The sequence below is a fragment of the Astatotilapia calliptera genome, chromosome 14 (assembly GCF_900246225.1).
Source record: "Astatotilapia calliptera chromosome 14, fAstCal1.2, whole genome shotgun sequence".
NCBI classification, from domain to species: domain Eukaryota; kingdom Metazoa; phylum Chordata; class Actinopteri; order Cichliformes; family Cichlidae; genus Astatotilapia; species Astatotilapia calliptera.
Window position 1 is genome coordinate 30,335,229 of NC_039315.1, and position 20,645 is coordinate 30,355,873.

At 44.1% G+C, this 20,645-nt stretch overlaps 1 protein-coding gene across 2 annotated transcripts in view; it reads right to left on the minus strand.

Moving 5' to 3' along the window:
• Nucleotides 1-20,232, minus strand: part of dpf1 (double PHD fingers 1) — a 49,298-nt gene extending 29,066 nt beyond the window's left edge. The window contains exons 1-8 of one of the 2 annotated variants that reach the window (XM_026192582.1): nucleotides 19,570-20,232; nucleotides 7,169-7,198; nucleotides 6,493-6,653; nucleotides 3,213-3,320; nucleotides 2,606-2,733; nucleotides 1,230-1,319; nucleotides 279-357; nucleotides 45-176 (exon numbers count right to left, since the gene is read on the minus strand). In XM_026192582.1, coding sequence (XP_026048367.1) covers nucleotides 45-176; nucleotides 279-357; nucleotides 1,230-1,319; nucleotides 2,606-2,733; nucleotides 3,213-3,320; nucleotides 6,493-6,653; nucleotides 7,169-7,198; nucleotides 19,570-19,883 — 1,042 coding nt within the window. In that variant the 5' untranslated portion in view covers nucleotides 19,884-20,232. The remainder of the gene's footprint in view (nucleotides 1-44; nucleotides 177-278; nucleotides 358-1,229; nucleotides 1,320-2,605; nucleotides 2,734-3,212; nucleotides 3,321-6,492; nucleotides 6,654-7,168; nucleotides 7,199-19,569) is intronic. The other variant, XM_026192583.1, reaches the window with a different exon arrangement.
• Nucleotides 20,233-20,645: the final 413 nt, after the last annotated feature.

The following is a 20,645-nucleotide window of genomic DNA, read 5'->3' on the forward strand; positions in this document are numbered from 1 at the left end:
CCACAACAACCTGCAAATGGACAGACAGATAAGTGCAGACTCACGCTTGTGGTTGTTCTTGCGTTGGAAGGGTAGCGTGTGTCGCTCTGAGTCTTCTTCACCCTCCTCATCTGCCAGGTGTGTGTGAGTGTAGTGGTAACTCAGCCCTGGGCGGTTCTTATAGCGCTTCCCGCAGACTGGAACACACACGCAGTGTATAATATTAGATTTATCTACGTTTGCAAGAAGAAACGAGAAAGGAGAAACTTAAATGAATCCATAGAAAATGTGACGCTCACTGTCACAGACATAAGGCTTGTCTCTGTCTTCAATGGCAGGCAGCTCTTGTCTCTTTCTCATGCCCCCAACACCATAGGCCTGCAGAGAGCACACACACACACAGACACACACACACTTGTAAAAATACATGTAATATAATCATAAAAGTTTGAACTTCCACGCTTATTATGTACTAAGTTTTGTACACTCATACACAATAAAGACAGCATAGCAGCACACTCCTCACTCACTGTTTCACAATACACACACACACACACACGTTTGCATTCTAATCATCTGCTCTCAGTGTAAAGCTCCACTTCCAGCAGGAGGGGGCTGATGACACCTAGCAGGGGAGCAACAGTTCCAATTAGCAACCCTGGTGTATGTGTAAGCGTGTGTGTGTGTGTGTGTGTGTGTGTGTGTGTGTGTGTGTGTGTGTGTGTGTGTGTGTGTGTGTGTGTGTGTGTGAGAGAGGGAGAGAGAGCGAGAGAGAGAGAGAGAGAGAGTTTGTGTGTGGTGACTTTCAGAATGCATTGCTAACACTTGATTATCTTCCCATAGGATCCCCAAAAAGAGTGTGGGGGAAAAAAAGACCTGTCTGATCTAATCAAAGATGTTATAAAAGAGGTCTTCCCAGCATGATTTTAATCACTGTATCTGTTTGCATTTATTTGCAATAACTTCTAGTTTTGTGTAATGACACTTCACTTCAAAGTCTGGTACACAGAAAAAGCACGAAAAGATTTCTAACTTATATTTTACATTTATGTGAAGTTTCCAGTAATCATTCCTTATACACTGTCACGTTTCCAGCACTGCGTGCCTTTATGTCTTACAGACAGGACACAGATTCAGAGCTGATAACTCTGAGCTCAGACTAGGTCATTTGTTTTTTCCTGATTCTGCTCTTCCACATTAACAAGTAAGTAATTTCTGTGGAAAAGACTGAAATGTCCCTGTTTCCTTACTCGTGCTTTGGTACGGTTCTTGCGCTTCGGAACATCTTCATCCATGTCATCCGCCTCCAGCTCATGAGGGAAATCCCCAACAAGCAGCTTCTGTTGGTGAGATATAGAAACAGAAAGGGAGAGATGGACTGTCATACAGGTTAGTTTCCTTTCCTTTTATCGCTTAAGTCATTTATTTTTCCTTTTACCCTGCATGAGCCCGTATGTTTAAATTAAATTGCGCACTTTCCTGCTGTTTTTAACTTGTTCGGATGATCCCAGCATGAAAGCACTATTAACACTGAACATAACCAATACTTTCACCGTTTTGCTGCAATAAAATATGACAACATTTGAATCACAATTTTCTCAATTAAACAGGTAGATCATGAAAATCTAATAAAACTGGGCAAATCATGGGATGAGGGGGGCATAACAGAATGAGTAAAGGCAGGCAGAAGTGTCAGACATACTCTTCCTTTTGGGTCAGCCAACAAAAACATACTTCCACTTCCTATATTAAAACTTGATAGCTTGTTTTACCGAACTCCATTGTGTCCTAAATACCCCAAAAAGGTTCACTTGAGTATGCATTACAGCCTATTCATTAGAAACTTCACAGGCTGTGCAGAGTCCGTTGTGATGAATAAACTGAAGACTATGCGTAAAATCAGTGGAGTGCCCCTCTTGGATGAGAGGCTTTTAGCGTTCTATTAGCAAGAACTTTAGTAGGACTAAACATCTATTTTAACAAAGACACCAGCTTTGTTCAAATATATTCATGTGTGGAATATCACAGACACTGAGCTCAAATATTGTAGTAAGAAAAGTGTAAAAAGCTGACAGTTGAGTGTTTGATGGGACACACGGTATAACGCCTGCCTGCTGAAGAGCAGGAGTTGGGGGAAGCCCCGGATTAGAGGCCCTAAACACGACTCCAGCTCTCAAAGGGCCACTGCTGATTGATTAGCTGTCCGTGAGAGTTCAACAGCGGCAGCCTCGAGCTCGTGAAATACTCCAGACAGATGAGCATTAAGTTTTTGCACATAAGTTATGTTTCCTTTTAATGTAAAGAAGATAAAAAGAAAACAATTTTCAAAGTCTGTGAAACAACTGAGCGGGATCCCCGTAAAACAACAAGCCACAAGTGCAGTGATGGGAAACACGCACACGCTGTCAGGAGCCGCAGGAGCCCATGTCACCGCCAAAACGCACACTCCAAGAGAGAGAGAGAGAGACGCGCACACACAAAAAGGCATAGACAGACAAAGAAACGCAAACACAGATGGATAAAAAAAGACAGACAGCCTGACATGAGAAGAAAACAACAAGACGTGGAGAGCAACAAAGAACTACAGAGAGAGAAACGACCGAGGAAAGAGGAAGCAGCATCTCACCTGACACTCGCTCATGGGCTCTTCTTCCTTGGTTTCTACCTTCTTGTCCAGGGTTTCCCCAGCAAGCAGCGACTCCAGCACGGGACCGTCTGGGATCCCCCCCTCCTTCTTTAAAGATGCCTCGTAGTCTGTGGAACGAGACGATTACAATCAGAAAGCAGCAGAGAGCACGACTTCACGCTGGCGTGCACAGCCGAGCTGACAGAGCCCCGAGGACACGACATTTGGCTTGTTCATGAAACTGCAGTGACTTTTAGCATCTCCACGGCACAGAGGCTGAAATGATCATGGCCATTTTAGCGTCATATGATTGTATAACACTTGTGGAAAATTGCTGTTTTTAAATTTTCTCAAAGCATTAACCAATTGCTGTAAAATGTTGGTAAAATAAGAAAATAAGAAAAGTTACTTAAGTATGAGGTTAAAGTTTTCTACAAATATGATCACTCCACTGAAGTTAGTTATACAATAACATCCATAAAGTTTTCAAAGAAAAGAGATATTCTGTGTGACTCTGAATTTATAAGCAATGTCTACCACACCTAACATAGTTGAGATATTCTGCAGTTTCTTTCAAGTGTTTCTGTTCATCCCATTTCCTACTCACCTATCTTGAACTCGATCGGTACAAGCCGCGGGTCCTCCAAGATGTTTAGCCGTCTCTTCTTGCGCCAGCAGCGAGCGGGGTATGTGTACAACTGGCCCGGAGCGTGACCTGAAATACAGAGGAACACACATACTGGCATGATTGATACATTAATTAGTACATGAAGGAAAGTAGGTTATTAAATAATCATAATTCTGGCATGTCAAAGTCTGATGTGCTGGAATAAATTACCAAGTAACTAATTTTGGTGTTTTACATCATTAACTAGACAGCCCACATCCAGAGACTGTGAGCGACTGTAGACACAGCGGTGCTAAACGCTAACACATTTTATATTTTACAACATTTCGCAGTTATTTATTCAGGTTTGTTATTTTAGTTTATCTCGAGAGCTCGTGTGCAGAGCAGTGGCCCGACACAGATGGTGTTACAGAAAAGGTAGCATTGCATAAGAACTAAACATTTATTCTTATTCTTCTGCTTGAAATAGTAGTGAAATAGGCATTACACCCTTTAAGTAAAAGTCTTCATCCTTAAATAACAGTGTAAAAGTTTTACTTAAAGTATTAATTATGCAGTGTTCTGTGTATTCTGTGTATATAATATTTATATTACAGCTAATTACTTATATACTGCTGTGTCACTTTATCTATAATACATTTATTGGAAGATTTATTTTTATATTCGGCAAAATAAGACCTAAAATAAATTGTACGAGTTGCAACTTGCAAATACATAGTGAAGTAGAAGGAGAAAACAGTATAACAAATAAATAAAGAGCAAATACATTATATAACATAACTGTACTTCAGTACATTCATCACTGGTACTATCATTACTGGGTGTTGTGAGCCTTTAGCCCAAATGGCCTTGTTGAGGAAACTCTAGAGGGACCACTGACCATTGGTGTTACCTACTGTTACCATCTTGTGACCACCAGTGACCCCTGTGAAAGTACCCCTGCATTTATGTGTCAACCTGATCTCGTAGTAATTCATCCGAAAGTTGGTGTTCTTGGGAAACTGCTCTGAAACTGTTTTGAGGAGGGCTAGAGCAGCTCATCTCATGAGGTGGAGTAGGTCATCTAGTAATCCAAAGGTTAATGGTTCAATCCCTGGCTGCTCCAGTATAGTATACAGACAGATACTGAACCAAAGTTGCTTTCTGATCCATTCACCGGAGTGTGAATGTGAGACAGAAAGCACTTAGGCAAAAAAACATTTAAAAAAGTGCTTCTGTGACTGGGTGTGAATGGGTGCTTATAAAAAACGATATATGTACATGTGATATAACAAAAATATAATACTACAAAAGACCCTCAGCTAACTAACCTGGCCATGTCTTCAGAGCGGACAGGATAAAATCAGGAGAGGCCATAACTAGTGAAAGTGATGTACTTAGAGTGGAAACTTGCAAATGGTCAAATTAAAGCTGAAAATAAAAAAATCTCCTGTTTTCTTTTATGACCCAAGTTGTGCTTTCAGTAGTTAGATTACTTTTGACTGTTTTGTGTGTTTCTAAAGATGACATGAAACACTAATTTACACCATGGAGCCCTGCTCTCAAAAACCGGCATGGATGCAACTCTGTCTGTGAAGCTGGATTTAAGAAATAGGTGCTTAAAGTTTTAAAAACATGTTTAGCGCCATCTTCTGTCAGTACGGAACGTGACGTCATGTGGTTGGTTGATGATAATAGACTTATATTAGCTTATGTTAGCTAGCTCAGTGTTTCCCAACCACTGTGCGCATAGGAGTGCCGTGAGAAATGATCAGGTGTCCCTTGGAAGAATATATGGTTTCACCTGATTGGTACGCTAAGCGACCAGCGTAACGGGCAAAACAATTACTACATTCTCTTCCACTAGAGGGCAGTACAACTTCTTGCTCCAATTAAACGGGTTGCCAACTGCCAATTAAACAGAAGAAGATGAAGAAGAAATTACATTGTCATGCGACAATGCAGGGTGTAACAGCAATAGATAAATATTTGAAAAGCAAAAGTAGTCAATCTGACCTGGGTCCTGGAGAAAAGTCCAACCCAGAGGAAGGTCCTAGCATGAGTAGTAGTCAGAAGAAAGCAAAAATGGTATATTGGGAACAAACTATAGCCGCTATAGCTGGTGCATGTTTTTTGTCAATATGTTTTTTGTGAAATTTTTTGTTTGGTGGTGTGCTGTGTGCTATGTGCCATGGCTCCAAAAGGTTGGGAAACACTGCTTTAATGTAAGGCTATTAACCACAACCAACCAACCACATGATGTCAGAAGATGGTGCTAAACATTTTTTTAAAACCTTAAGCACTTGTTTTTTTAAATCCAGCTTCACGGAGTTATATCTACAGTATATCAGTTTTGAGGAGGGCTCAGTGGTGTAAATTAGCCTTTATATGTTTAGTGTTTCATGTTGTCTTTAACTACTTGAACTACCACTAAACTACAAAAATGTAGCTTATTTAACTGTCATTCACCACTCTACAGCCCTGATGCCAGCTAATGTGGCCACAAATGTTGGTATGGGTATGTGACACTACAGGAAAAATCATATTGTGTCCTCTGTGCACCATTGGATGCTATAATAGTAGTTATTGGATCTCAGTGTGACGAAACCACTCCAAAGAAAAGTGTGATGGTGCTGTGTTGGGTTAATGTGCGTGTGTAAAATATCCAATGAACAATGAAGTTTTGTTTGGTGGTTTTAGAAAATGTGGCAATTTTGTTCAAAGTTATTTGGCCAGTAACAAAAAGTAGTGAAATTAAACAAAGAAAAACAACTTTAAATCTACAAACACAAAATAAAAATTAAAAATTATTTTAAAAATTCAATAAGTGAGTTCAATTCTAATTTGGGTTACACTGAAAATAAAGTTTTATCTGAAAGTGAAATTATACAAACCAAAATGGTTAATGCATCAGGCATTACACAAAACTACACGCACATAAGTGTGTTGTCTCTGGAATAGCTGGTGCCAGCGGCGTAACATCGCCTACAGGGCTGTCTGATTCAGTGCCAAAATACACTGATGTTACAGAGAAGGAAAAAGCAATGAGGAAACACCCTTTGGGGGAAAAAAGTTGAGGTGTGAGAGGTAGGAGGCATGAAAAGGAAAGACAGAAACAAGCAGAGCAGAGGATGGAAGGAAGGAAGAAGCGTGATGAGCGACTGGAGAGAACAGTTCGTGTAGCACAACAGCTGGCATACACACACACCAACATAGGAGAAGAAGAGGAAGAACACTCTGATGGGTAAAAACACTAAAAAACACACACACATACACAAACCTGGTCCACGGTGGTTCTTCTCCATCCAGATGTAGCAGTTGCTCTGGGCCACCCCGGTCTGGGAGTCCAGGAAAGGGAGCCGCATGGAGCGCTCTGCACACAGACGGGCATTGTAGCTGCGACAGTGTTCGATGGCCTCCTTATAAAACTCCTCTCCAAGACTGAGTCAGAGCAAAGGGGAAGAACAAGGATGGAGGTTATAGGGAGGGGTTAAAGGTGAAGGACAAGAGGAGGTCCAGTGTGGCGTGTGAGTCAAAAGAGGAAGGCTTTAAGTAGAACAAGGAGCAACGTGAAGCTTGCACACACCCAAACCATCAAAAGGGGCAGTGGGTGAACAGTCATGGACAGCTACAGTCTTTGTGTGTGTGTGTGTGTGTGTGTGTGTGTGTGTGTGTGTAGGTAGGAGTGGAGATGCACAGTCCTAATAACCTGGGTCACAGCAGACAAGCTGGCGACCACTCACTGTTAACACCACACACCCATACACACAGACACACACATCCTGTACAGTAAGAGAGTATATAACACTTTATTCTCACTGCAAGAACAATGTATGCACAGTATTTTCCCACCTGTACAAGTGTGAGTTTGATTAACATGCAGTGGAATATTCTTCCCTTTGTCCCTCCCTCCACTCAACCTCACCACCCCACCCCTCACCCACACCCCTTCGTACCTGTTCTTGATGACTGCACCTCCAGATTGCCTGCAGGGAGAAGAAGAAGAAGAAGAAGAAGAAGAAGAAGAAGAAGGAGAAAAAAGTGAGTAGATGTGCGGTGAGTCATTCCTCCACCCCCCCCTAATTTGCCCCCCCCCCCCCCGTTCATTTGGCTTCTCATTCTTTCACAACTCGTTTCCCTCGCTCTGTCTCTCTCGCTCTCTCACTTGTTTCCAAGACTGTTTTTCTTTCCTATCTTTTTTTTACTTGCGTGTTTAACTTTCCCACTCCCCCTGTTCTCCTGCTGTTCTTTTTTTTCTCCTCCCTTTGTGTTTTACGTTTTCATCTTTCTTTGCACTTCTCTCTCTCCTCTTTTTGTCTCTCTCTTGTTAATCACTCCTCTCTAGCGTCTTCCTGCTGAGCACAGACATCAAGGTCACTCTACTATACAGACGATAGATACACGACACACAAAACTGCGCGAGCGCGCGCACACGCATGCACTCATCGAGGGCCAACAGCGAGCTCACAAAGACAGTGCAGGGTAGTGGCTGGTAGCGATTTCTTGACTTTTTTTTTTCTTGTTTCTGTCCAACCACTGAAGGGGCGTGGCCTATTAACTGAACGATTAGATGTAGATTTGTGTGTTATTCGGTTGTATCTCCACAATGCAGTTTTCCTCCACCGATTTAGCATTGCCTTCTTTTACCACTGCCAGACTCATAAAGGCTTTTTAAAAAGAAAAATCATCAGAATTCATGGAGCAGAGCCAGAAATACTCTTTTTTTTAATTCCACATGTAATTCTGTCTTGTCACAACCTGGCACCCACATTTTCCACAATGCAATTTGACCTTCGGCAGCTCACTTCAGACATTGTTATGCTAGTAATGGCTAATGCAGCCTTGAGGGTCTAGCCTGAAGTGGAGAGGAGGACCAGACCACAAGGAATAGTAAGTTCATTTCAACACCCACAACGGTTTTTTTTCACTTTCAGGTTTCTTTTAGTCTGCAGCCCCACCTGATGCTGACTCAAAGGAGTTGAGGGACTTGAGTCCCTTTGGAGATGCATAAGACTTTAAACGCCACACACACATATTCCGCAAACACCTGTCAACAGACTTTGGTGTGTAAAGCTGATGAAGCTTCACTTTAAACAGGCAACACGCACCTTTCAACAATTCACTAAATTAAACAATGTCCTTCAGAAGAACTCACACAAACGTTTATGGAAATTTTGCAGCGTGGCATAAAAGGTCCACTTTTATCCTCTTTTTTTCCCCTTACTTTTAAGAGGTTGAAGAACCCCTCTCATCACTGGTTATAACAGTAAACACAAGGTGAAGCTCAGGGAACAATGATGGCCATGAAAAATATTATGTCGACTATGTTTTAGATGTGGAAAAATTGTGTTAAAGTTTGATATTTTGATAATCATCCATCCGGCTCAGCCTGCTCTATATTTGGACTTTGTTAGACATTTATCACAGCAGCCACATTATTTGAGGCTGGGACCTAAATAGAGCAGAAGCATTAGCTAATGGCATTAGCATCACCTATATTTACCTCCTGTTTATGTCAAAATCAATGCTTTAATAAAGGAGTATGTCTCATTACTTCCCCCTCTCATCCCACAGAAAATACTGTGGTCACTAGGGTGTGTCTGATAGCCCTGCGTTGGTGTTGTTCCTGGATCATCATAATTGATCTTGGTCCAGGGTCACGTAGGCATACCACAACTTTAACTGCATGGAAGGTTGTGGCATGGATAGACGTGTAGATAAAAGAGTTTCCGGTTAAAAATCTAAATCATTATATACCAGGTAGTCCAACTTCAGTGACCCTGCAAACGCCACTGCTGTTTAGTTTTCTGTCTTCATTTATGTTGGAAGTGGTAGCAGAGCTGTACGTTTTAATTAGTTTCAAAAATCTCTCAGTCAGAACATGGTATGAAATGTTTAGGTGTAAACTAGCGAGCTAACTTCCTGTTAACTTCTAACTCTGTTAAATTTAATAAATCCTGTTTTCATGGATGTAAAACTTAATTGTTACACCCGATAAAGCAGCAACGCTGATGACTTAATTAAAGATGAAAGAATTTAGACCATTTTTAACTCTTAGTGTTGTTTGACTTTGGGACCTGACGCCGACGGAGTTTTGGACTCAGATTACTCTGCGAAGCCCCTCAGCCGTAATGCTCTGACAATCCATCAAGCAGTGCAGCTTACCAAAGTTGTACTAAAACCTTTTTTAACAGATTTCTGCACGCCAAAATCGGTTCAAGGTCAGTAAGCACAACCAGAATTCATACATAAGGCACACTCTCGATTTTTGAGAAAATTAAAGGATTTTAAGTGCGCCTTATAGTGTGGAAAATGCGTTATACAGAAGAAAAGAATATATCGTGATATATATCATTACCGCACATGCTTCAAATTATATCGCGATATAAATTTTAGGCCATATCACCAAGCCCTACTGTTAAATCATTTTAACAAACCTACTAACTGGCAGACAAAAAGTAAACCAGCTCACGGGAATAAAAAACTCACCAGCCTGGCTCATTAATAAAAAGCTGGATTAACGTCACACTACGCTACAGCTCAATATGGACGCACAAACAGAGCATATTACCCCAATCAACACAGAATGAAAGCAGAATTAGGTCTGAAAGACGAGGGAAAACCCTCTTGTGACAATGTCAAGTAGAATCAGCTGTCCTGTTTGGAAATAAGAACAAACTCAGCACTGCCATCGGACCCAGCAGATGCTTGTGATGACTGACAGCTTGTGTACTGAATCTTCAAAACCTCCTAAACCAGCTCTGCAACCATTCGGGCCAACGTATGACATTTAAAGGATGCGACTGGGGCATCAATGCTGCGCTCATGTCTGTTTGCATGTCTTTGGAAAGGAGCTGCTGCTCCTCTTCTGCTGAGGAGAATACGCTCCTTTCAGCTCTGTCCCTTCAGGCGGCCATGCATATCTGACCATCAAAGTATTTCACGGCCGTGTAAAAGGTGCGTCAGCAGAACTTTTCCTCACCTTATTTCACTTTTTTTCTTTTAGAGCTGTGCCCATGCTCCTCCCTGCAGTTTACAATAAACAACTGGAAAAGAAAAAAACGAATTGCACTAGAGGCCTGTCCAGAAAATAACAGGTTAGATCCACAGAGCCACTCAGACACCACTCACTCATTAGGAGGTGCTACGGATAAAAGCAATACCTAAATGCCTGAATTTTAAATGGGCCGGGAGAAGCTTGGCCAAAATAGAGAAATCCATTCCCTCAGAGACAAATATCCAGTACCTGCTGTTTGTATAAATAGTCATGAGGACGGAGAATAAACACTCACACTTGATGAGAGGCGCTCAAACGGGCGCATACGTTCACAGGCCTAGAAAGCCTTACACGGTGCTGTTTAAAATATTAACAAGAACATGGTGAATAAAAGACCCGGACTTCAAGGCTGTGCTAGTGACCAAACTGAAATACCAGAGAGACTGGGAGAGAGCGGAAAAAGAAAAATGTTAAATGTAAAACAGCTCCCCACATTCCTCCCCCTCCATTTTTCAAAACCTGCTCCCTTCGATCTCTCCATCACCTCCATCCCTCTCTCTCCTCTGCTGCCTTTAGAGGCGCCAGAATAAGTCGGTCCCTCCTCGATAATAAGTTGACAGCTGTAGAAAATGGCTTCTTTCAATTTGGGCGCTTGCAATCTCATTATATTGTGATAGGAGAGCCGCATGACTGTTTGCCAGTTTGAAGGCTCGTACAGCAGTAGAGCTGTACGAGGAGGAAGATACCCGCAGAGAAAGCTGGGAGACGCCACTTGAAGAAAGAGAGGACGCAGGGTGAGATGGGCTGAGGAGAGAGCAAGAGGCAGAAGAAAGTGACATCCGGGAAGAGATGGGGAATGAAAGTTTGGGAGAAAAAGAGCAGATCCCCACAGTAGCAGAGCGGGCGGGGGCAGGGGATGTGTGGAAAGCTTATTTCGGACACTTTTTTTTTTTAATTTTTGAGCTCTCACAAACATTTCTCTGGAGAGTAAAACCCCCAATTCAGCTGCAAATAGCAACGAGCGTTGGTCCGACATTCAACATCGATTTGAAAAGTAATAATCGCTGGTTCTTAGATTTGATTCAGAAATCACATTGAGTGGGTGGCAACAGCAGGAAAAAGTGTGATCACCAAATATTGCCTTAAATTCTGTCTGCCTTTGTGCTGGCCAGCTTGCTAAAAAGAATATTAAATCTGAATAGCAGTGAAATTGAAAAAGAAAAAAAGAGAAGCTGTTCTCAATTCACCAGAGGACACCCTGTGCTCCCTTGTGGATCTGCAGGTGCGACACAGTCGCCGCTTTAAAAGCCGCTCATGACAGACGCAACGGTTTGTTGTATTAAGTTGTAGCCAGGTGATTGTCAGCTTATCTTAGACTGAAAACAAGTAGCATGGCTCCATTGTAAAGGTATCAAGAGGGAAGGAGACATTTCCCAAAATGCTGAACTAGTTTTTTTAAAACGTCAATAAGGAAGAAAGCAGACCAGGGTGTCGCCTTTTAGTTTGTGGCCATATATTCTGGACAAACCACATTTAAATGGGCCATAGCTAAAAATTGTGAAACCATTACCCCTCTTTAGTGTCATCTGTCCACCGCCTTGTCCCTGACCACCTCCTCCAGCTCTACTCAGCCGAGACACATAGCCCAAGCCTCTGTCCCTGCTGGACATGCCAGAAACACCTCAAATAGGAGCTGTCCAGGAGGCATGCAAGTCAAATACCACAAGTGGCTCTTTTCGATGCGGAGGCACGGCAGTTCAATTCTGAGCCACTCAGCACTGAAATCAGAGATAGGATCATTGCTGAGGGAAACAGAGAGCCCCAAAACCTCTCGGAGGAAGCTCATTTCCTCTGCTCGGATCTGCGATCTCGTCCCAGAGTAATGTATTATTTGTTCTTAAATTATTTTATCATTTCATGATTTAACTGAACAAAAACAGACCATAAACGTTCCAAGATATCTTAAATAAAAATTAAGTGCAATTTCAACTCTGCGTCTATAGTATTCCACATTCCTTGTGTTTGCTGTCACTACATGTCTTCATATGTAGAATTCCTGTAACTGAACAACAATATTATTTTTATGTTTTTATCATTCAAGCAACTTCTAGAAATACTTTTAACATTGTCCTTTGAATTTTTGCTCCTGTGCAGTAAGGCTGGCCCCACCACACCAGACAAGTGGCAGGTATGACTTGGCTGCACATTTCACACTTTGCAAAGCCATGCAGTGGGACAAATGTGACCCTTTGGCAGGCCAGATCTGGGCCCCTCTCCCTATGTTTGACACCCCTACTCCACACAGATGTTTAGCACAGACAGGGAAACATCTGCACCTCTCTGGCTTGTGGCCACTGTGGTCCTATACCAGCCAAGCAGTTGGTGAAAACACAGACCACAGGGGAACACACAGAGAAACCAAACTGCCTATCATCAAACCACACAGCCGATTAAGAAAAGCCGAAACCTGATTCCACATCAGTGAACGCACACACACACACACACACACACACACAGACACATGAAGACAGGGGTTATGTGCCTCAATCAGCATGAAAACTAATTTTACAATTCCAATCGTTTTCATCTGTGATATTTTTCAACATGTATTTCTATTTCAGGTTTATTTCAGCTATATTTTACACTAATGGATGCAAACAGACTCGCAAGAGCAGGGAGAAATAGTAGCCGCTTTAGTAATGAACTGGCATGGAGCCAGCTCTCCAACAAACTGGAGCTGACTACCAAAAATGTCCATGCAGACATGACAGAAATGACAATCAAGCAGATCCGCACTATGCAAGGGCACAAAAACTGGAAAGGACACCTGTGCAAGGGTGCCTGCACACAGAAATACTTAAAGTAACACCACCAATGGCGCTATATGCATTTGTATGGGTAATATTTAGCCACAAAAACAAAGAGGAGGCATGCAGACGGAGGAGATGCTTGCATGCACAGGCAGTAATAATATGAACCTTTAGCCACACATACAAACACAGGCTCGAGATTAGATAAGAAAAGAGAATGAGAGTGCCTGGAGCATGCAGACTGTGTGTTTGTGAATGTGTGTGTGTATATGTGTGTATGAATCCTAAGCCCACACTGAGCTGTCTGCCTCAGCCTGCACTAAGCAAACAGCAGGGAGGGAGAGGCCTCCATGAAAACACTGAAGTAACTGGTATCACTGGGAGCACGCACACAAATAAACAGACTGGTGCAGCTGACAGGCAGTAGATACAGAAGCATCCTTAAAAAAAAGCACAGCCACCCCACCAGGACCACCCTGGGTAAGCCATTGTCTGACTCTCTCCGTGATCCCTCAAGTCCCATCCAGCAGAAGTCCACTTCAGCGCACACTGAGCCTCGGCCCAGGGTTGCACTGGCGCTCAAACGCACGTAGACTGCCGCCAGCATTTTTCTATTATGGTGCAATTAACCACACCAATTAGCTGGTTCCCCAACCGATAGGGAAACAGAGGGCTCCCCCTAGAGGTGAAGTCATATTATTGGGTGGGGAAAATATGAGGGAATCAGAAATTACAAGAAACTTCCATTCCAACAAAGGATTTCATTTCAGTGGTGGTTTCCAACTGGGTGGAATTAGGTAATTAAACTGTAAGGAAATGAGGTAGTTCACTTGTAAATGGCTTTTTGAGGACTGAGGGCAGATTGTGTTCTGCACTTAAGATTTGTTAGCAAATGCTGCCGACAGCGTGGCTGGTAGCTGTGTGCACGTCTCGGTTGAGTTTGGAGCCTGTAGAAACACTTGTGCCTACATACTCAAGCCTGTACACCTGTCCACACACCTGTCCTATCCACCATTGTCCATCTGTACCCACACACACACAAATGCCAGCCCACAGTGTGTGTGTGTGTGTGTGTGTGTGTGTGTGTGTGTGTGTGTGTGTGTGTGTGTGTGTGCTCGCAGAGGAGAACTAATATCAGGCAGCCTACCACTGTTCCGTGCCTCCCCTTCCCCCACCCCAGCCCCTCCATGGCTGAACTCAACAGATTAAACTATGCAATATCACCCTTACCAATTCACCCCTCCTCCTCCTCATGCCCCTCCACCCTCACCATCCCCAATTCAATTTCTTTTCCACTCTCCTCTCTCTCTCTCTCTCTCTCTCTCTCTCAGTCGAATGATTTGTCTTTTTCTCTCTCTCTCTCTCTTCTTTCTGTGTGTGCATGTGCACTTGTTCACAGCAACACATTTTTCTGTTCTTCTGAAGACTGCAAGGCTGCAGTAGTAGGAATATATAGATATTTGTATGTGTATATAGTATATCTAGGCTGGGCTACTGAAATATGTGTGGATGGCTGCCCGTGAACACACACTAGCAGATATTGCATGCATATTGATGAAGTATTGTAGAGAGATGTGGTCTGGCAAACGCAGATCAAGAGTAAAAAAAAATTGGGTTGAAGAGTGAGACACATACATTTGGAGTGCATGCACTAATGCAGTCCTACTCCTGTATGCAGGTTAATGAAAACGTGTGTGTGTGTGTGTGTGTGTGTGTGTGTGTGTGTGTGTGTGTGTGTGTGTGTGTGTGTGTGTGTGTGTGTGTGTGTGTGTGTGACTGAGAGCGTGCACGCCAGTCAGAAAAAGACAAAGAGGCCGCACATTCAGTTTGACAGTGACAGACAGACAGATGGACAGACAGGAGTGTGAGTGTGGCTGTGTCTGTGCAGGAGCGGACGTCTGCCACGCTACCAGCTGGAAAGCGTCAGTTTCCTCGAATGGCTGTCACAGCACTGGGTATGGCCATGTGTGTATGTGCACGAGTGTTTGTGTGTGTGTCTGCAACTGACTGTTTGCATATTTGAACATGACGAGAGATCTGACGGAGGGAGGCAGAAACAGGCAGGGCCGTGCAACAGATCGTGTCGTTTCTGTCAGCGCTTTGTGTTACCTGCTGCATGCGATTTTAATGAAGAGTTGTGCGTCTGCCTGCTTGTCCGCTGGGTGTGGTTCTCCGAGAAACCCTCTAAATCTGTGAATCACAGGCCCACCATGTCCATGTGTCTGTTCACGATTGCCGCTTGCGTTTGTTTGTCTCTACATATGCGTGCGGCTATCGCTCGTGCGTGCCTGTTTATGCGCGCTGATTGTTTGTGTTTGCGTGCGCATACATCCCCGCGCGTGGGTGGGTGTATATAGCCTATAACTGGCTGCAGTGTGCATTGAGGGCAGTACATCAGGGTAAGGCAATCTGCCTGTGAACAGCTCCTTCAGGTGAGATTTATCACCACTGCACTTGGCCTCTTATTAAGGCGATGGATTCCCTACCTCTGTATCTGGGTGCGCACGTGTGTCTGCATGTGTGGCTACGTGTGTGTGTTTATTAGTGGCCCCCAGCCCACCCCACCAAACCTACAGACCCCCACTTCCCCACACCACTGTGCATCCTTATTAAAGTGCTGCAGAGGAAAGCAGGCACTGGGGTTTTTTGTTGACTCCTCCCTCAACAACTCCTGATAGGGAACCAGTGGACGCGCACAGACACTGGGAATAATATAAATGGGGACTGACAAGAGAGAAGAAATAATGTTGAGGAGACTAGAGGCTTAATATATTCTGTTCCTTTCCTACCACGCCTTTAGTTTGGACTTCAAGTTCCAACCAAACAGAACTACAAATTCCAAATTCCCTAGCTGGAAATCACGCAAAGTCCCAAAGCAGTGCAGCTGACTGACAGTCAGTTAGGTAGCACTGGAGAAATAGGTCATAGAGCTAAAAATACTTATCTATGTCTCTCTCTTTCTCGCTCTCTCTCTCACACACTCTGTGTGTGTGTTTCTCTCTCTCCTGTCTTCATAAAAAAAGTAAAACAGATAGAAAGTCTAAATAAGGGGATGATGAAAGGAATAAGTCGGAAAAAGAAATACCCTTAAAAACATCAGACCTCAGGCTTACTCCCATACGGGTGAAGAAAAAAACTGAGAGTAAGAGAGGAAATGAGAGAGTGCAACAGTGTGTGCATGTTTGTGTGCCTTCCTGTCTACCTCCGTACACACGCGCGATGCCACACAAATGAGCGAGTGAGGGAATGAAAGGGAGAGATTGAAAGGAGAGGGAAAGATCTAGAAATGGATGCTCAGGCTGTGGCTTCAGCCATCACGCGGGGCTGTTTGCACACAGAGCCGGTTATTACACGGAACTCATTTAGCTCAGTCAGGCAGGGCAGAAATAATATCATATAGGGCCCTGCCACCACGACTGCTGCCAGTGCCACAGCGCGCAACTATCTACATCTCCCTCTCTAACCAGCACGGGGAAGTAATATCGTGGAAATGCACACGCCATCCACTGTCATTTTGATCAGTTCTGCCACCTGTGCCTTTAAGTGATTGCTGCAAAGTCTGAAATTTCACTTAATTGCGCTCTCCTCCCGAAAGACTTTCATCTGCAGAGGATTTTAAAGATGACTTATAAGCAGACATCCAGAAGCCCAAATATTCAGGGTGTCTTTTGTAAACACCATAACTCTTATGAAACATTATATAATGTGGTGACAGTATACTAAAAGCCCTTTCTTGGCAGTGGATGGCCCAAATATACAGTAGATACATCTTAAGGAACTCTTAGCTGTAAGCTATATAACGGAGTTTCGAGGGATCTGAGAGAATGCGTAGGAATTTCTCATCGATGTAGTTTATTAAAAGAGTGGCCATGCCTTGATTCACAATGTAAAGAAGAGTGGTGGGAGGGGAGAGGGCTCAGATGGTTTGAGGCCAAAAAGAAGGAAAATGGACAACAAAAAGAGAGAGAGGGAGAGAGAGAAAGGAGATGGCTGAATAAAAACGAGAGATGGCAAAACTAGTGATGGATGGGGAAAGCGGCGAAGAAGGAGGGAGGCATATAGTGGAAGAGAGGGCAGCAGGGTGATGGGAGGACAGAGAGGAAGTAAAAGGGAGGGAGAAAGAGAGATTATAAACGAGTCTAATCCAGCAGAGAGAGAGAGAGAGAGAGAGTGATAGACAGGGAGAAGGGCTGGTAGGGAAATGCCCAGCAGATTGAATGGAGCTCGGTGTTCTCCTCCCCTCATTTGCTGTTGCACATCAACCCTCCACCATACCTCCACTCACGTAGACTGGCTGTCACAGTGTCCCGCTCACACTCAGCTGGACAGTGGGGACCAGCAGCTTCCCAAAGATTTATATACACTGAATTAAAGCTAATTCGCCGCAGAGATCCAGCAAGGTCTGGGGACATTCATGGGCACAACAGGCATCGTCTCCAGGCGCGCAGGGCTCAGCCACCCTATTAGGGCTGACTTTGAACCCAATTTTGCTGGTTGTTTGGCCCATTTTACTGGATGGGCCCCTAATTTGTAAGCCTCTAATAGCAAGTTTGTTTGTAGACATGCTAATTACAAGGGCTTGTTTAAAAGCCCATTGCAGAGCGGTAACTGGAACACAGTTAAACCCACACTGCGTAATGATGGCATTTATGCAGTTGGTGAGATATTAAAGGCCGCTTTGATTGCTGTGGCCTTGTGTAATAAATAAATAAATACATCCAGCTTTGTCCTCTTCTCACGTGCTTTAAGGGAATCCAGCATCCCTGCAGGGTTGATACTGGCTAACAATATGGAGGTTCTGGTCTAACTTGAAGCACTTAAAAAGAAATCAGTGTAAGTCCACTCAAAATTGGGCTGTAGTTCATTAGTCACTCTTTCTAACCACTTACTTTGCTGTCTTTTGTACACTCCCCCCACCCCTCATTCTATTCTCCTCCTTGTACCAAAACCCTGTGTTCTCTGTTTGTGTGTCTTGGTGTGTACTCCATGCAAATGAGTCAATTTAATCCCCTGACATGGTGCCACTGAGGGCCTCTGGGAACAATCTGGACACACTTTTTCTTTGCTTGGATCCTGTGGAGGAGAGAAGAGGAGCCTTCATCCTTTTCCACCCATCCATTCTCGTCCCGTCATCGGCATTGCCACATACCTGCCCTTTAGAGCATATATAAACCAAAAATAAATGATTCATCTCCTGCGTGTTTGCGTTATATCTGTGGTCCCTGCGTTGCGTTGTAGTTCAAGTACTTTGAACCAAAACACCCCCAAAATACCATCACAGTCAATCAGGGCTTGCTGACCAATCAGCACCGTTACAAATCCAGTTCCCTCTCTCCTGTGAGGAGCTTTTCACAGCAGGCACGTACAGGGCAGTCGTTCATGGAAATGCGCGAAATGTCGCCTCTCGGAGAAGCTGACAGACAGACACTATATCCCATCTCCCTGCTCAGGTAAAAACCTGCACAGCATCCGATGTGCCTCCCCCCCTCCCTCCTTCCTTTGGCACATAGGTCTTGTGACTTTTCTTTGTTTCAAACTGCCTGAGCTGGAGCGTTTGTATGCTCAAACACTCCAAGGTACTCGAGCTATTGTTTTTTTTTGTTTTTTTGGCTGAACGTGCGTACCCGCTGACAGACGCACATCAGCCACCTTTTTGGCCGGGAGCTGAGGCGGGCAGCAGGCGTCTGCATTCCGCTGAAACCAGTCTCAGAACAAAAAACAAAAAAACAAAAAAAAGACATTCCACTCCCACCACCCCCACCACCCAAAAAAAAACTGCACAAAGGGGATCATCGCGGAAGAAACTTCACGGGGAAACCCGCCGCTTTAACGTCTGTCAGTGGAGATAAATGTCCGCTGTGATGTAGCTGCACTAAATGTAAAGCGCCGGGCTTTGGGTTGGATTCCAGGCTTTATTCTAAGCGCCGAAGATGAAAGCAAGTCTTCGAGGAGCGTTATTTACCTCGCACTATACGTTTCCAAGAGGTCCGGCGGTAAAGGTAACGCTGCAGCCTAAAAACCCGGGAACGGAGCACTTCGTTCAGTCTACTTGTTTACCTCCTCTCAGCCCCCCTTCAACAAAATATACACACAGGTACTGTAAAGCCATCTAAACCATCCCCCTTCCTCCCGGACAGCCTTGCCACTCCAGCCCGGCTTTGGCCGTGATCTTGGCTGGCTACACTGGCAAGGGACATACCGGGTCACCCAAATCTACCTCCAGCATTCCTCCATATCCCTGCACACACGCTGCTGTCGGCTCAGAGAAATGATTATATGAATTGCATCGGAGCGCGCAATAATCCCCCCACCACTCATGCCCGAAAAAACCTCCCAGAAACCTCCATCAGCTTTAAATCTAACTTTTCTCCGGGGCTGATTCGCCTCTCCTGACGTTATCTCATTCTCCGCTGTATGCACTGCATGCATATAGACGCGTTGGTAATCATGCTGGGGAAATATGTGGGAAATTGAGGGGCTTAAATTGACAGTGACAGCATGCACAATGACCGAAAAAAGCGCAAACACTCAGGAAACGTGTTGTACTTACGATTTGAGGGGGTTCTGTACCGCTGTGGCCATTTTGATATAGTATGATAGAATGCAACACTGCAGAGCCCGGTATTGTACATGTAATGTAGCAGCTATTTCAATTTCATTCATTCTCTGGGGCTGCGGCTGGAGCGGCCAGCCAATGGGAGGCGGGAGCGCTCTGTGACAGCTTTGGGGAAGTGTAGTTTTTATGCATGTCAACATGAGACGCGCCGAGGAGCACAGTACTACAAGTTCCAGCGGGGGTAGCGGTTTAAGTGGACCACGGTCCCGCCTCGGACTTGTTAGGGCAATGCCCCCCATACCCCCCATCCGAATTTATAGAAAAGAAAGAAGAAGAAGAAAATCCACCACAGTTATGTTGAGGTTGGGTTGCAGGACTTTCTGTCAGTCTCTCCTATAAGCATCGTTCCCTTGTCTGGGTGATGATGATGACTCTGGCTCTTATAGCAGCTAAACACTAAATTGTGTTTGTTTACAGAGGTATGATTGTGGATATGGGTGCAAATTTGGGTCAGATATCATATTAAATGCACTGTAAAGGGAATAACTGGATACTCGAGTAGCAAAAAGCACAAACTGCATACAAAGATGTTTACCTGTTTTGTTAAGGAAACTGAGGACAGGTCTGTATAGTCATTTGTTGAAAATCAAGAGAAGTTGTTTCTGCGTAATCTTAGCGGCTTCATGGCCTCATGGATGTTAGATAGCCCTGCAATGAGAAGCTTTAATTATTCATTAATCAGGGGTGATGGGTTGGGAGTAGGCCTATAATTGATTCTTTCAGACATTTGTCTCTCATAGTTGAGCCCGGAGAAAGGCCGGGACCCTCTCTAAATCCTTAACCACGCCATCCTTTATTGCATCCTTCCCCCTCTCGCTCGTTTTCTTGCCCTTACTACATCTTTTGCTGGATCTGTCCCAGGTGGCGATTTTATTTGACTCAGGCTAGAGACAAGGGTGTTAAAGCGACTATGCCAAAGCCTGGGCTGGCATTTTCCACTCCCTAGACATTGGAAGGAAGGGAGGGAGGAGATGAGGGAGGAAGGAAGGAAGGACTCAGAGCCGTTAGAG